The sequence below is a fragment of the Vidua chalybeata genome, chromosome 1, assembly GCF_026979565.1.
Source record: "Vidua chalybeata isolate OUT-0048 chromosome 1, bVidCha1 merged haplotype, whole genome shotgun sequence".
In the NCBI taxonomy this organism is placed as follows: domain Eukaryota; kingdom Metazoa; phylum Chordata; class Aves; order Passeriformes; family Viduidae; genus Vidua; species Vidua chalybeata.
In genome coordinates this window covers 22,797,850-22,814,854 of record NC_071530.1, presented here as the reverse complement: position 1 = coordinate 22,814,854, position 17,005 = coordinate 22,797,850, and the positions used below count along the sequence as shown (strand labels likewise).

Below are 17,005 nucleotides of genomic sequence, written 5' to 3'. Positions count from 1 at the left end.
TCTTTCTTTCTTTCTTTCTTTCTTTCTTTCTTTCTTTCTTTCTTTCTTTCTTTCTTTCTTTCTCTCTTTCTTTCTTTCTTTCTCTCTCTCTCTTTCTATCTTTCTTTCTTTTCTTTCTTTCTCTTTTTTTCTTTATTTTTCTTTCTTTCTCTCTTTCTTTCTCTCTCTCTCTTTCTTTCTTTCTTTTCCTGTAGACAATCACTCTACAGAAACACTGTTACATGTGCATGCTCACTTGGTAGCCAACAACCTACATGTTCTGCACTGCAAACATCATTATCTGCCTGATAAACACGCTCCATCTGATAGCCCCGCATCAAGGGCCGGTTCAAAGAGAAGCAAATTTCAGCAGAACTCACTAGTGAGCTTATTAGCAGACCACTGCAGGAATACTGGTCTGCTATGAGAATTGTAAAAATAAGCACTTGCATTTTAAGTAACATAAAACAAGATGAGAGTTTTTTTCCTTTTTTATCAGTCAGAAAAACACATGAACTATTATACCTTTGCCACATTTGCTTTGAAAGGACCTAAGATAGACAAGAAAAGCTACAGAAGGAATTAGAGGCAGAATGCATTTTGATTTTTAGCTTCTTTTTAACAGTATTGATAATCAGCTTCTAGTTGAAACCAAAGAACTTAAAATGCAGTTTGACTTCAAGGCATTTTTTATGTTGTTAATCAAAACATGATGGCTAATATGCATTCCTTGATTAATGTTCTTCTCTATTTAAAACTAAATGTGATTAGCTTAAATGCAAATATTTAAACATCACTATAATTAATATTTTAAAAAGTCTAACCCATTCTTTCTTTGAAAGGGTTTTCTTTACATTTAATTTAAAAGTCTAACGTGACTAACACTGTATTGTGATATATAAGACATACAATTTTTAGTAAAGATTATTCAAATTATGTTATCTAAAGATATGAAGACAAGCATCCATATTAACTAGAAAATTTTCAAGCACTATAATATTTGCAGCACTAATGTGCAATTAGAGTTTTTACTGAAGTTCAGTTACAACCAGAGTTTTATCAAATACATGAGATAGACTTTGGAGTTTTGTATGCCAAACATTTTGAGAAAAATTTCAGCTCCCTCCCCTCCATCTCATTCCCTCTTCTCCCATTTGCTTTAGAAGAGTACAGTTTGTGTAAAGAGGAAGAATAGCTGCTGTTTTCTGGACTCCCTCCTGAACATGAGAAGAAAATGTAATTTTAATACCCAGCATTGTCTGAGGCATTGGAGTCCTACATTAAATGGATTATCTTTTAGCAGAGCTCACCTTGCCTCCCCTGCACACATAATACGGTACTTTAACTTTTCAGCTTAATGTAATTTTGTTTAAAGAATGTGAAAACACTGACAACTCTGCTTCCCTTAGGTTGTGGACACACACTAAATAATACAGTTTTATTTTGGCAAAAGAGGGGGAAGAATTCAAAATTAATTCTCCTTTACAAATCGCCCTCCTTTCTTCAAGTACTCAAATTCTTGAAGACTACATCTATACCAGTAATTTAAATGAGTTTGAGACTGTTTGGCCAAGACCCCGTCACTGTCTGTAGCAATGCTGCAGCACCTCCCTCTTCCATCCTCCAACACAGGGAACAGCCCCTGGCCCACTCTAACTTCCTAACCCTAAGGAAGCTTCCTAATGTCCAGGAATTAATTATTTGTAAGTGCTAACTGTCATGAGGTAAAGGCATACCAGAGGCTGCTCTGACAGTCTAACAGCAGAGGCTTCCACATTGCTTGGGAACACTCCCTGGTATTAATGCAGATGTAAACAAACAAGATATTGACTTAGCATGCAACAAAATGTTGAGAAGGCTTTGGAGAAACTCTACAGGAAAAACTGCTATGAAAGTTTGAAAAGCTGTATGTTCTCATATACAGTATGTTCATGTACTTGTGCCAAAGGAGTTCAGTCTCTTAGTCCAGCCCTACTCTAAATGAAGACTTAATATTTTGAAAAAAATCTGGCTGTCAACCAGCTGTTAAGATGTACATAGGCAGATCATATTTCTAAAACAAATCTATATTTATTGATCACCTGGGAAGTAAAGTAGAGTTCCTGAGTTGGAACACTAGCTCTGCAGTGGTTTTGTCCGTCATAGACTTGTAATTTTTTAATAAATCCACAAGTACCCATCAGTCTCTGGCAAAACCCATGTTATGCACTATTTCCTATGAATGGTTTTTCCTCACTTTTTCTTTTTGTGTTCTGCTTTCTCTTTAAGGAGCGGCTCTTCCTCTTGCCTCTTTTCATCCCGGCTTTAGGGATTCTCTTTTAAAAATCAGTGCTCAGCAGATGCTTCCATTGTCTCATAAAGGCACCTTTTCAGGTGTATTACTCTCTATTGTATCTGATAATTTGTGGAACATTGTGAGGTTCAGGCTCCTACACCATCAGCCCAAGATTAAATATTTAACTTTCTTTCACCTAGAAACAGTATTGTGAAGAAACTGATACACAGTGAACATCACAAAGCACTCTCATGTTTTTTCCTCCTTTCTAACAAGTTCCTTCCTCTCCTTGACCATTACCATCTCTTCATTGCCACGGACACTTCATTTATCTTCTTTTGTGACCATATCTTACCTTCTCCCATTATACTCACTGACAGTTCCTGCCAATAAATCTCTACTTAACTTCCCAGGATGGAGGTTATGCAGCATCAGTCCCAAACACTAACTGAGAATGTCAGAAAAGTGAAAACTTAAGTGTAGATATTTATCCAAAGGCCTATCCTGCTCATTTATTTGGACAGGACTCAATCCAGGAGAAACGGCTGGAGAGGGGAAGTTGATAGGACTCCAGACTAAAAAAAAATTTGAGATTTAATAACAATGAATAACATAATGCACAAAAAATCAGGAAGACTTGGACACAGGACTGGCAAGGAAGCAGCTAATTTGGGAATACTGCTTCACCTCTACTCATATAAATAAGACATAGTTAATGTCTACTTTAATTCATTCCTGAAGATACAGGTCCAGTGATATGGTTGGTGTTTGAATCTGTTTTAGCTCAGCAAATCTACATATTTCCTAAAGTATTGCAACAAAAGAATGAATAGTGAAAATGTGCTCTCCAAATCTAGGGGATCGTGTTCATCATTGAAAGTGTCTCTGTCCATGGGGCTTCTCATGTGGATGAAACATTGAAACATCAAAATTTTATTGAAACATCAACTAGCACTTTTTCACAATTCCCTCAAACTGTTTTCCTATTTGAGGGCAGACAATTACTGTCACAGCAATCCAGAATGGCTGGGGTTCATTGGTGATGAGACCAATGAAATGATGATTCCTGAGTACAGGAAGAACCTCTCAAGATTACAGCATCCGTAACAGCTTCAAAGTGAATCACAGAGGTAACCCAAAGTTACTGCAATAGTCCTGAAGTATTTCAGGCCTCTCAAATGCATTAGTTAGATTATCTTTAAGTAACTTACTAAGCAGGACACGTGTGCATGTGTGTCTGTGCTCACAGGTGCAAACACAAACTGAGAGGATGGAGGCTGCAGCACAGAGAAAGCTCAAAGACCAGGCCAACTTTTAGCTTTAAGTATCTTATATATTACTTGGAGCATTTGTGATCTCAAAGCAGGCAGCTAAATTACAAGTTGTTTTGTGACTTTTTAAATGTCAAACAAAACTATGACCATTTTATTTTCACTATTATAAGCTGTTAAAATCACCTAGGGTAGGGGTTTAAATGACCTAGAGCCACCCACTGCTAGCCTTAGGAACATATTTCTTATTCAGGCTTAGAAATGTTCCTACATATTAAGAGGTCAGAGATCATAGTTATTAAAGCACTGAATGCTTTCCATAATAATCAAGACCCTTGGCCACTGCATTAGAGACTAATACCAAGTTTTTCAGACATGTTTCTCCTAGTAAAGTGTGATTATCTCTCTGCAGCACAAGACTGTGCCCTATCAAATCACAGTGTGAAAATTAGTTATTGAAGTCTGTATGCAAACAAGAAATACAATGAAATTCTGTTTTGCTTCTCAATAGTCTTCCCAAATCCACAGGCATTTAATGTGCTCAGCATTTTTTAAACTATAATAATCATTTATCACTGATACTTTCTGTTCAAATTATTTTGTTTTATGCTTACACAACTCAAGTTTATAGAATTAAAGCCTTGCCTGAGAGAACGTTGACATCCTCACCAATGCTCTCTGCACTTCTCAATTTATCACAATTACTGTTAGCAGCTATTAGTTTTAAAACTTATTAACACATGCACAGCACAGGAGTTACTTAGCACCATATCACATATATTTTAATACAATAATTTCACAAAATGTCAAGAATAATGGAATTGGTTCAGATTTGGCAAGACATTTCAGGATACTTCACTATTTTGCTAGGAAAAGGAACAGATTAAGTCATCTTCAAAGAATCACAGAATATTCTGAGTTGGAAGGAACCCACAAGGACCATTGAGCACAACTGTCAAATGTATTATTAAAGCTTCAACTTTCATTTTTGCTCCTAAGAAGTCAGTCAGGAAAGCTAGAGTGTAAGAGAAATTTCAGACCATCAGGGAGGGGAGCATGGCTGGTTGAGCACCTGTAGAAGATGATGCAGCACCCTTACCATAGCCAGAAAGCTTTTGTGCATAGAACAGCATGAAGGAAAGCACATTTTTAAGAAGTGACAGAGAACCTGGTATCCTTGACCAAACATCTCCAACGACCCTAAAGGCCTGAACAAATAGTATTCATTCCAGCCTGGCTCATAGGTCAGAGCATTTTTTGCAGAGCATACCTTAGGTGCTGGTACCCCAGAATGATCCCAGAGGAATGTATTTTGCGGCTTTAACAATTTCACATTTACCAGCATAAAATTCAATTACTCAGTTTTGGGGCATGCAAGCCAGTTTTGGTTGTCCAGTTAGATGATGCTTTCTATTGCTGTAATTTCTAAAAACAGCAGTAAGGAACAATAAGACAAGCAAAAAATCCTTTTATCAATGTCATCAAGGATAGAGGGTGCACAACACATTATGTGTACAGAACAGGGATTTTATTTTTTGAGTGCTCCCAGACCTCCACAGTGCAAGGGAATTAAGGACCTCTGTGCTTTGCATTAAAAGGCCTTAAAATGATTAAATTATTGCCAGCAAGAATAGTAATTACTCTGACTTACAAATCTACATACTACACAGATGTGGAAAGGATCTGAGAGAACAAAAGCTACACCATGCAGAAATGGTGAAAATACTGAGTGACCATTTTCTGTCTTGGAGGCACCTTTCCTCCTGTCCCCACTCGGCATTTGTATAAATATTATGCATTCATAGCTGAAAAAAATCCATAGTCTGGGATGGAGAAAATAAGGACAATTCTAACACAATGCCTGTATAAAAATTAGATTCAATGATGTGCCTACAGTGGATTTATTTCCTGATGTTCTTCTGTGGTAATAAACCCACATCCATTGACACATTTGGAAGCCAAAGTGAATAATGAAACCAGGAAATTTCTTGTCTGCCATCTACTGTTCAAAACTTTCCTGTATCTCACAGAAAAACAAACCAACCCAAATGTCACTGAGACAGACACTTCAGGCTTTCTCCTTCTCCTTCTCTTTACTATTCTTGCTAAAACCAATGGTTTTGGGCTGCTTTTACAGACCACTACATTTTTGTAAGGATTCTTCTGTATTTGCTCAACTTTCAATCAGAGAATGAGAAACACAAAACCTTGTAAACTTAATGACACTGTGTTTAAGGGAAGAAGACTGTAGTATTTAGTATTCAGTGAAAGACTGTTAAAAAACTTTCTACTAATTCACTAGGGAGCACTAGAATGTGATTTCACTATACAGCAGTAAGTCAGCAGTAGGACAGAGACTAAAAAGCAATATGCAAGAAAGCTGTCTGCATTTCTATTTTTCAAGGCTTTGTGTCTCTATCAGGGTAAACCCTACAATATATTTGTTTCTCTCTCTCTTATTTTGAGAGCTGTCTAGATCTATTAGTCCTTTACAACTCCTCTGCCTCATCTCCTGCCTACTCATTCACCTGCTTTGCCATGTTTAAAAAAACTTATTTCTAAGATCCACACTCACAAGTTCACAAGACTCTATATATATATATTACATACATACTACATGCATACATACATACATAATATATATATCACATACATAAACATGCATACATAGCATGGCATAATGAAGCTGACCACATCCTCCTGGTCTCTAGGAGACAAACTGCTCCCTCTCACAAAGAGGTATCAGATGGTGAAACAGTTTTTCAAAGACGGTTATAGAGTATGACAACTGCGAATACAACACATATTAAAAGAGTGAAATTAGTATCTTTCTTTGCAGAAGGATACTCATATATGACCTAGCAATAACTTCAGCTTTCACAATTTCTTTTCTCTACTCTTTAGTTTCCTTCAGTATTTGTCAAAGTTTGGTGTGCTCTGCTGGAAAGGTAATCCTAATAGAGAATCAGCACTCTAGCATCTGAAAGGTACAATACTCAGTGGCTGAGGAATTAAAGCAGGTCAGGGCTCATGCTGTAATAATCAGAAGAAAACAAAAAGGAAATGGAAGAAATTAAACTAAAGAAAACCTCCCACCCTGAGCACAATAAAAAGTAAGCAGCTGGGAGAAGTGCACCATGGTTCACACACTGCACACCAGGTCATTTTGATCACTTGTGGTCAGGGATGTAATCATCTCTGTTGTGTACTTGCAGAAAGGGAATTTGGAGGAATTTGGTGCTTCAACCTACCTGGTTTGAAATGGGGTAAAGAGTGGACTCCAGGCCACGTATCTTCATTTGGTGTTCCAAGTACCTGTACACAAAAAAAATGTAAAAAACACATTGCTTTAATGGAAAAGACCTAACAAGTCATAGCACTGTAGAAAGCACAATCTAAACTTCAAATAGGCTTCTTCACTGGGGGATGGGGAGGAGGAAGAAGGTACAAAAGGTTAAATGATTATAACATTTCCAAGGTACCAGTGGAGTCTGTAAAGCAAATGGGAGTGCTGTGTTCCTGTCACACTGCCTGTTTAACCAATAGATGTTAAAGCTACTTTTCATTGACAAGTAACAAGCAATCTGAGAGCGATGGTGTTACAGAGGCTAGATAATTTAGCTCAGAAATAACTTCAATCCCTAGAAATTTAAATAAGATAAACAGATAATGAATAGATGCTAGGATAGAAGATTTACACTGATGGTAAAGAGGATGATCAAGAGTGTGGCATGAACAAGAATGCACAGCAAAGAGCTGTTATTTTAACATGGCTGCAGTACATATAAAAATAGTAAATTCTTAGGAGATACAGACTTTATTGACTCGTGCATTATGCTTTGTTTCTCTTCACTTCAACTGTCCTCCATCTTGTAAGGTAAGTCAGACCAACTTAAAGCATCAAAGTATTTATACTTCTCACATGCATCTTGTATTTTCTGTTCACATGAAAAGTTCACTCTCCGTGCCCTTGACACAAGTAGTAATTAAAGGGAGAGAACTGCTATAAGTAGTTCTCCCAAACCTGGTTTTCCTTCATAACACATAACTGTCAAGACTTGCTTTAAGTAAAGCCAGGAGGAACACTTAAATTACCCGCTCTAGAAACACATTACTAAATGAACTGTAGATCTTTCTTTTCAAAAAATTTACACTCAATTTCTAACGTGAATGAAAATGCTAGATTATTTTGAATATTTGTTATAAGCTCAGCCTCTGGAATAAAAGGCTGATATTCTGAGTGGAAGTAATTCACATTAGTCTGGTGCTTGGTTTGCATTATCAATGTACAAAAGCCCCTCCCATCTCTTCCCCTATCTGCACTGCAGGTCATCTGAATAAAACTTCTGGACTTGCATATCTTGAGTGCCTGTGACATTCTGTGATCAGTTATATCAGCATGAAGCAAGTCCAAAGTTAGCGTGAAAATCATTTGGAACTTAAGAGATTTATTTTAATTTTGTTTGCTGCAATATACATATGAATTAGGAGCATTAAAGGAAGGACACCACTCTAGAATACTTGTTTCATTTCTTAAGCTATGTAAACATTTGTTCATGTTGATAAATTCAAGCTGAAAAAAATTCTTAGAAGCAAGACTGGCAAGGTAAAACACAGAAAGTTTTTCTTCAACTCTGCCAGAAATTTATTAAATTAAATTTAGAAATAAGCTTAAAAACTTGAGGCAAAAGTAAGTGAATTCTAAAATAGGTACAATTGTTGCCTACGAGGTTTGCTTTATCAGTCTAAGGCCTCAAATTTGTTGAGCAGTTAACAACAGTCATATGTTTCTAATAGAAGAATATTAATCCAAAGGTATTTTTTTATCCACAATCAAATACAATAGGCAAACAGTCCAACTTGGATGTAGTGTGATAAGTAGAAGGTGAAAGCAGAGCACTAAGGTGACAAAGGTGACAGTATCAGTGCAACTATAGAGTATGCATTCACATAGTTATTTGGGTATGCAAATTCACTGATTTTATTTGTAAATATTGTTTGTAGGCACATTTCTTTCAGTCCTTGTGATATGTCTTAATTAGCACTTGAATAAGATAAACCTGGCCCTGCAACCCCGATTCATCACAACACCCGTATTCATCTCATTATTGCTATTAGAGAGAGCACAATGCTGTCATTAAACATTGAGGAAGTTTGGAGACACCATCGACACTATGTCACAAAATCAATTTGCAAATAACTTCCACTTACCTTCTGCATTAATCAAGCTCCTGGTGCCGAGCACCTCCCAGACCAGGAGAGGGAGCCCGTGGATCAAAGACAGAGATTCTTGCATCAATTTAAATTTAGAAATAAGGTTCTCTACTTTGCAACCTCTCTTAGTGAATCAAAGGATTAGTCTCTTATTAAATAAGATATATTGATTATGAATATATTTGTTCTGAATATTAAAAAAAATAGCCACATTCCTCTAGACGTGTGTTCTTATTTGCCTCTTATTTTAGATGAGACAGAGGCAGTTATGGCATTGTACAGAAAAAAAATTAAAACCAGCTAACAAAATCTGTAATTTTCACTTTTTAAAGGAATCATACTTGATTCACTGTTTCTTGTTTCACTAGTTTTCCAATCCATTTCTTTAATAATGTTCTAGTACATCTGCCACCACACTATCTAGGAGCCAGCTGCAAGTGCCAGTTCTGTGCACTGGAGTACTCAAGCCATCTATAATATTTATACCTTCTCTCAAGGGCAGCAGTTAGGCTGAAAACAACTGCAGGTTTCCTAGCATCTAAATGCCAGCCATTTTTTAAGGTAGAGACACTTGGTAGTTCAGGCAAGGAGCCAAACACTTTATTTTAATGCCTGGTACACACACTATAAAGATTATAAAGATCATCCTTCTTCCACACAAATATTTAGCATATATAATAGAGAAATTCACAATATGTGACAACCAACAAACAAGAAGGAGAGGGCAGCAGTGAAAGAACTGAGATTTTGGATAAGATTAAACAGTCACAGCCCACAGGTAAGTACACGTACAGAGATTTGTAAGCATCACCTTGTAAGTGATTCTCCTAAGCAGCAATCAATCCCATTTTGATGAATGGGATTAAGCAATCCAAAGCAATGAGTTTTGACACCTGCTATAAACAAAGCAAAGTGAGGTTCACACTTAACACCACAGTGGAGAAGAATCTGCCTTGTTTTGCAGCTTACAAGAATGAATTAAGGCACCAACATGGAAAAGGGAAGGGAGAAGCCAACAGTCTTCTGGTTTTACTGGAATACACTGTCACTTAGCAGTGAAGACTGATTATCCAGACCCAAACAACAGCTGAACACCGGGAGCTGTTATTTTACAGGTGACCTCCTAGCCCCAGCTTTCATGGTCCACCACTTCTCATCCTAAGCACGACACCAGGAGTTCTGCCTCCTCTATATTTTAACACTTCCATTTCATGTTCCAAAGCCATAAAAATAACCACTGTTGTCACAGCAATCAAGCCCTAATTTAATACCGGAAATAAACTTTTATTTAGCATTGAGAATTACTTGAAAAAAATAAAACTAACTTGTTTGCTTTCTCTATTGATAATTTGCTTCTCAGCAAGGTAAGCATTCAGCTTGCATGGTTTAATATCCTATTTTCTTTAAATTGAATCTCTAGCATAAGACTAATCTACAATTCTCATATTTGGAATGGATTTAATGTTTTCCAGGGACCATGGTGGTTATGGTTTCTGCAAAGAAGACTCCAAAATCTACTGGGGTTGTGCTGTTCCACACCACAGACAATGCTCTGGGATCTTTTTGTTCTCTGACAAGGGATATAAAATGATGATCTCATTTGAAACTTGCCAGGACCAGATTCTAATTCCATTTGTAGGATGAGAAGTCTATTTGTATAAAAATAACAGATTTACAATACATCAGGGTACTGAGGGTCAAATATCTGTACTGCCAGTTGATATCATTAGGGTTTGGCAGAAAGTTATAAAAACAGAACCTGCTGTTCAAATCTCTATATACAAGCATAATACAGAAAAGTTTCCTAGGAAATGCAATAAAAATGCATCAAGGGCTACTGAATTATCTTATTTTGTTACTGTAAGAAAAAATTTGGGGTTAGCATCTGGTTTTGCAAGGACTCACCACTCCCTGTTGTACAAGGGAATGATTAGTTTACAGTGAGCTTTGCACTACTCTACCAACACAATTAGTCATGTTGTTCAGTATTCTGCTTCAAATGCAAAACCATCCCACGTTACTGCCATGTATTAGATGAGCAGCAGTGCAAATCTTTCCTACCAACTCTTTCCCAATGGCCAATTGCTGGCATAATTAATAAAGAAAAGCATTTCCCTTTACACTACAAGTTTAGAATAGCCAAAGCTGCATATTACTGATATGACACTTTAACCCTTGTTAGAACTGATGATCCTCAAGGAGGGTGACGGTTTGGACTTCAATAAGACAAAGAACCTGCAGCCTGTGGTATTATTCAGAGCAGAATGAAAAACAAGACCAGAATGCAAATGAGCTGCCTTTCCTTAGACAAAAGTTATGGAAATCAGGCTAAGTAACATGCAGAATTTTAAATTTTTTTAATGTTAGGTCAACTTGATGAATAAACAAAGTTTAGTAAAAAAAAAAAAATGGCAGGAGAGTGCAATTTTTTCCTTTTAAAAGAAGAGAGGTTTGTTGAAAAATGCCCTGGAATTTTAACTGGGTAAAGTTACAACCTGGATGTAAAAATGTGTTTGGTTTTTTTTTGGTTTTTTTTTGGTTTTTTTTTTTTTTTTTTTTTTTTTATTGTACTTTTTAAAGACATTCAAGATTTCTTTTCCAGTCTTCTTGTTTGCTGGGTAAAACATACTGCATTTAGTGAATCCTTGGCTGTGATGTACCATGGGAGACTACAGCTCTTTGAGGAACTGAACTCAATCAAAAGAGGAAGAGAATAAGCATTGCAGACCATTTCCGAATCAGCAATCCCTTTCTGTTGAGTGAGATTTGGAGGTTTCAGATGTTTGGTTTTTCAACAAAAATCTGTTCTGATCTTTGGAAACATACATATCTAATGAAGTTTTCAACTTAGTCAAAAACCTACGTGTTTTCCATTTCATTAGAGGAAAGTACATTACTGCTTTAGATTTGCCTCTTGAGGAGCAGTGTGAGTTCCAGGGTTTTTCTACAGTAGCTCCATCACTCTCAGAACCACCTCTGGACACAGAATTTCTGCTCTGGAGGAGAAATGGCGCTAAGCTATTTGTCCATATGATCCACCTACAGCCATGTTCCCTTCCTGAGGAGTAGAGTCAGGTAGATCTGAAGCATATCTTTCACAATCTGGAAAAGTTCTGTGTTATGACCCAATAATATCAGTGAGCACAAAGTATATGTAGCAGTGAAGACCAAAGAATGAATTTCATCCTTCAACTTAGCGTTTGGTTTTAGTATAATAGGTTAGAAAAAACATTCAGTAACTATTTGTGTATTTTGTATGCTGACTCAGAGTCTGCTGACTGACAACTGCAGTGACGCTTCCTTCAGCTCTCTGCTGGGCACAATGGTGACAGCTGAGTGTCAAGTTTAATATCCAAAAGATATACAAGAATCAGAAATGGAATTGCCTCAATATCAGTCATTTCTTTCATTTCTTCACATCAGGAGTTTAGAGGTTTGCTTTTGCAGCTCAGTTTACATAAGGGCCTGCAAATCTATTAATTTGTGTAATGCACTTACAGGTTTGTTAGGGGCCAAACAAATTTTACCCTTGGGAATGTTGTGGAAGTTCCAGGGTTCACAGCTGCAGTGAAAAAGTTGCTTCATTTTTGCAAAGATGGCAAGAATATATTTATTTGGATTCATGAAAAGTAAAGACCACATGCCTATTCATTGTCCTTGAGATTTAGGGTATTGAAGCCTTACTTCATTAAATGAATGGCAAAAATTATATACAGTTCCTAGACCAGGAACCCATGCCAATTCAAAATTAAAACAACTTAAGTAAAATTGTGTAATCTAGGCAGTTTCTTCCCATGTGGAAAATAATAAAGGCCTTGTTCAGAACCTGAAAGCCATATTTTAGTAAAATAATTTTTCTTACATAGCAAAATTTCTGGTTTTTTCAGTCACCTGTCAACAAAATATCCCTTCATTATTCCCATGGAGGTAAGAAATTAAATAACAGTAAAACTGATTAAAAATATAGAAAATGTAATGCAACAGATTAAGCATACAGAAAACATAACCTCTATGATTCCTCTTCAGAACAAAAGTGTTAAACAAGAACACATAATTCTTTGCAGACAAATACAGACTATCAAATTCTTATTAATTTTATGGGTAAAACAGGTGGTAATTTTTTAAAATTCCTTATGTGTAAATGCTACCAGAGTCATGAAAAAATCCTTACAATGACAATACATGGCAAAAAGAAAAAAATTCAACAGCCACATGCACAATGGTAACGTGCAAAAGAATATTTTAATGTGATCTACATTCATTCAGGAAATTAAATCAGAATTATGTATTTAAGAGAAAATACGACTGGTGAGAAAACAAACTGATTGGAGTATTTATTTTGCAAGTTATTTTGTGAATGATCTAAGCATGGTCTTAACAAAAAAAAAAAAAAAAAAAAAAAAAAAAAAAAGAAAGTGTTAAATTCTTTCACTAGCCTTATGAAGTACCTGCTACACAGATGATGAGGTTGGGACACAAAAACACAACCGAAAAGAGAAGGCACCCCCTCCTCACCAACCGCATAAACCTGTTCTTGCTGTAAGGAAAGTGATGCTGTTTTGTGAAAAAAAAATGAAGTTATTGAAGCTTATTCTTTAAGGTGAAAAAAGAAGCAGTAAGAACAGCATGAGGCTCAACAAAAGCCTGACTCAGGCATCAAGTGGAATATCATCATTCCATTATATATGGGTAATTGAACCACTTCCTTTGAGTATAAGAAGTGATTCAATTCATGAAGCTGTATTTTAAAACCTTGGGGTAATGTGCCAGTATGGATGAAGGAAGCAAAACATTCCCACAAAATTCTAATGACACGCATTCATTAAAAAAAAAAAAAATCAAGCTCAACTAATATTTTTGCTTTGGCTATGTCAAGGATGAAAAATGAGGTACTTGAAACAGTAGAGGGCCCAACTGTTCTTAACTTCCTTTCCCCATGAGGCAAAACACAATGAAGTCTTGCCAGGAAACCTTTTTAATATGTGATTTTTTCCATCCTTACTTATGTATATAAACAATATTTTAGTAGCTGTCTGCGTTGCAAAGTTAAATTTATTCCAACACTGTTTCCAAACCATTTGCAGCACAAGTAAATTCATCATTCTCATATCCACAGTAACCACAGCTACCTTTTTGAGGGACCCTGGCAGGGGCACCAGTGCAGCTGTGCCAACATGAGGAGGACAGCGGGGACTGGAGAGTGCCCAAACACACCCAAACCCTTCCCAGAGCCAGGCTCTGCCCACTCGCCCTGCACGAGCTGGGAGAGACAGCTGGGAGGAGGAGGAGAAGGAGCAGCTGAGCAGCCCTCAGCACAGACACAGCTCTGCAGAGCATCAGCACAAGATGAAATGAAACCCCCAGCCCTACAACAGAGCACCACGAGGATTTGATATGCCAGTGTCCTTGAATGTTCAGTCAAGGAAGGGTTTTGGTTATTCCAAAAAGTACCTACTAAATGCTTACTACACTTTGGCAGGGCTATTTTTGTGACTTGATGAGATAACTTTTAGAAACAATTTCTGTCTTGTAATCCAAACTGAATTGGAATCAGCACAAAACCAGAGTATTTAATCTCAATTTCACAACGAGAAAAAAGCAAGTGTGAAACAACTCGTACAGGACTGTGACATCCTACAGGGAATCAGCACATTTCATCATAAGGCTCTATTTTAATAACTTAGAACATTCATACAAATTTGCATGTGGAAGAAACTGGTCTTTTAATGTAGTGATTCTTGCTAAAATGTTTTATGTGAATGATATGAATGCTAAAAAAAAAACCCTAGAAAAAAGGATTTGGCAAACTTCTTTTGAAAATAAGAGGGGCCTAGGCTGTAGAGACACAATCTGAAATTAGCAGCAAAAGGGGAAAGAGGAAACTCTTGACAGAGACTGCACTTTCCCTCAAACCAGTGAAACCATGCAGCAATTTTGCTAAATCAAAAGCTAGTTAAACAATGATGTACATGGTAAAAGGAGATTGTTTAGCTCCAAAGTGAAAAGATGGCTCCTCTGTGAGGGATGCTCCATGCTGAACTGCTAAAACAGAACAGAGAACCTGTCCTTTCATCTTTCCCAGCCACCTCTGCTCAGGAGTCTCCTTCCATCAGCAAACAATCCCCTAATCAGAATTTGAAAATTCTGACATTAAACTAGACTTAAGCTCTCTGATATCTGCTTTGGAGCTGCAGAAACTATAAAAGACCTCAACAGGATGAAACTGATCCTTATTAAGAAGAGAAAAGCTTTTGTAGACTTCAAGGCTGTGGATCAGGAAAAGACTGGGAAGAAAATTAATGTAGAAGACTCAAGGTAGCCTCATCAAAAAGAGAAGTTTGGTCTTCTGGCATCGACAGAGCTTGTGAGCTCTCAAGTATGGTTACAGAGAGGCAATGATTTCACTGAGGAAGAGATTGGTGTTAATACATGTGAAGAAGCAGCTGCTGCTGCTAGCTGTGCAGGAATGTCTCTTCCTTACTGTTTTGGAATAAACAGGATGGTTTTCTTTACTGCAAAGACACCAATTTTCTACCAGAAGGACCCCATGGCTCACAAGTCATGCTTGTTTACATATTCTTTAAAATCTGCTCTGATTTACTCTGTAGAGATACACTCTGCATTTCACATTTCCTATCATGTCTAGGTTGCAAAGCCTTTGGAACAACCCACCCAAACAGTCAGTCCTCTCCTAAACATGCTCTTTAAAGATTTATTTATAATTTTTTTACTGACTTATTTTCTTTAAACTGAAAAGGGGGAATAAAAATAAAAGCCAAAACCTTGTGGGAGGCTTTTATGAAATGTATTTCCAGAAGCCCTGCTGTGCTGGCTCAGCAGCTGTCTCATTTGAATTCCAGGTATGCACTATACAGAGTTTTTTGGAAATGCTGGCTTATCAGAAAAGCAATGCTTCCTTTGGATCATAAAGCTGGCTTTATGGTCTTTTTGAAGACCATGAAACTGTCTCAGTTAACACATATGAATTCCTACCTAGTGTTGTAGTATCCAATCTCATTGGCACAGGCCAAGCTACGCCGTTGCATCAGGATACTTAGGGGCTTAAAGCTGCCATTCAGCTGGAAAGCTTATTTAAATAATTAACAGACCAAAGTATGCATACTTCTATGAATCATCACAAAAACAGCAAGAAAAACCTTTTTATTTAAAATAAAATTATGTTTCTTCACTGTGTTGTCATTTAACTACAACTGTGTAAACAAACCAGAACATTTGGGATCACATCCTTTCTCCACAAGGATTTTCTCTGACCCACTGGTTTTCACAGGAACCAATCAACATTCCCCCAGAACAAACCTCCACTCGGAAGCAGTGAATGCACAATGCACTTCTCTGACACTAGAATGTTTTGTCTCTGGCCTGGTGCCCAGTGCCAGCACATCAGAGGAACGATTGTGCCTCGTTCTGACAACACACCAGGGCTCACCACTCCTCACACCCCAGGAACAGCAGAAGCTCTGCACAATAGAAGCTTGTGACACGTGCTGCTAATGGGACAGAAATATCCCATAAGAGGGATATTTCCTTGCAGAAGAACTGTTTTGCTAAGGCAAATAGAATACTAGACCTGGGCTGACTGAGCTGCCTGGGTTCACTGTCTGGGCAAAAAAAAAAAAAAAAAAAAAGGAAAAAAAGGAAAAAAAAAAGAAAAAAAAGAAAAAAAAAAGTATCATGAGAATTCTTTTTCTCACCTAAAAAACCAGGGGAGGTAACATACACATAATTATATATATGAAACCTGGTGCTCAGCATCACAGAACAGCACAACATTAGAATCAATCTGATCAGATAATCCAGAAGTTTGCCAGCTCCTTATTTTGCCAATTAAGGCCTTGATCTTGTCATAATCTCAAGTTTGAACAGATTTGTGAAGCCACATGAAGCTCAGTGATGCAGTGGGTATTTTGTCAAGTTTTTTTAAATGACAATCTGTAGAAAATTAAGGCAGCCAGTCACACTGCCATTTGAAGAATGTGCAGGTTCAGGTGATACAATTTTTCTGAAACAGTGAGGGCATTAATAATGAGCTCCAGTTGTGATGGGTATATAGATAGGTAAGAGTACTCCTCTAGGATGTCTAAATATCCAGCTGATTCCTACACTGAACCTTATCAGAATTCCCAAATCAAATCCCTTTCAAAAATGTCTAACCTTATCACTTAAAATCCATTTCAAGTGATACAGTTCTAAGTGTGCCTCCTACAACAAAACACAGCATGATGCTTGGGGTATTCACTCCAAACAG

The 17,005-nt window shown here is 37.1% G+C and overlaps 1 protein-coding gene across 2 annotated transcripts in view; it reads right to left on the bottom strand.

Moving 5' to 3' along the window:
* CDK14 (cyclin dependent kinase 14) overlaps positions 1-17,005 on the bottom strand; it is a 318,431-nt gene that overhangs the window by 97,295 nt on the left and 204,131 nt on the right. For both annotated transcript variants that reach the window (XM_053941947.1, XM_053941953.1), the window contains exon 11: positions 6,777-6,840. In XM_053941947.1, coding sequence (XP_053797922.1) covers positions 6,777-6,840 — 64 coding nt within the window. The remainder of the gene's footprint in view (positions 1-6,776; positions 6,841-17,005) is intronic.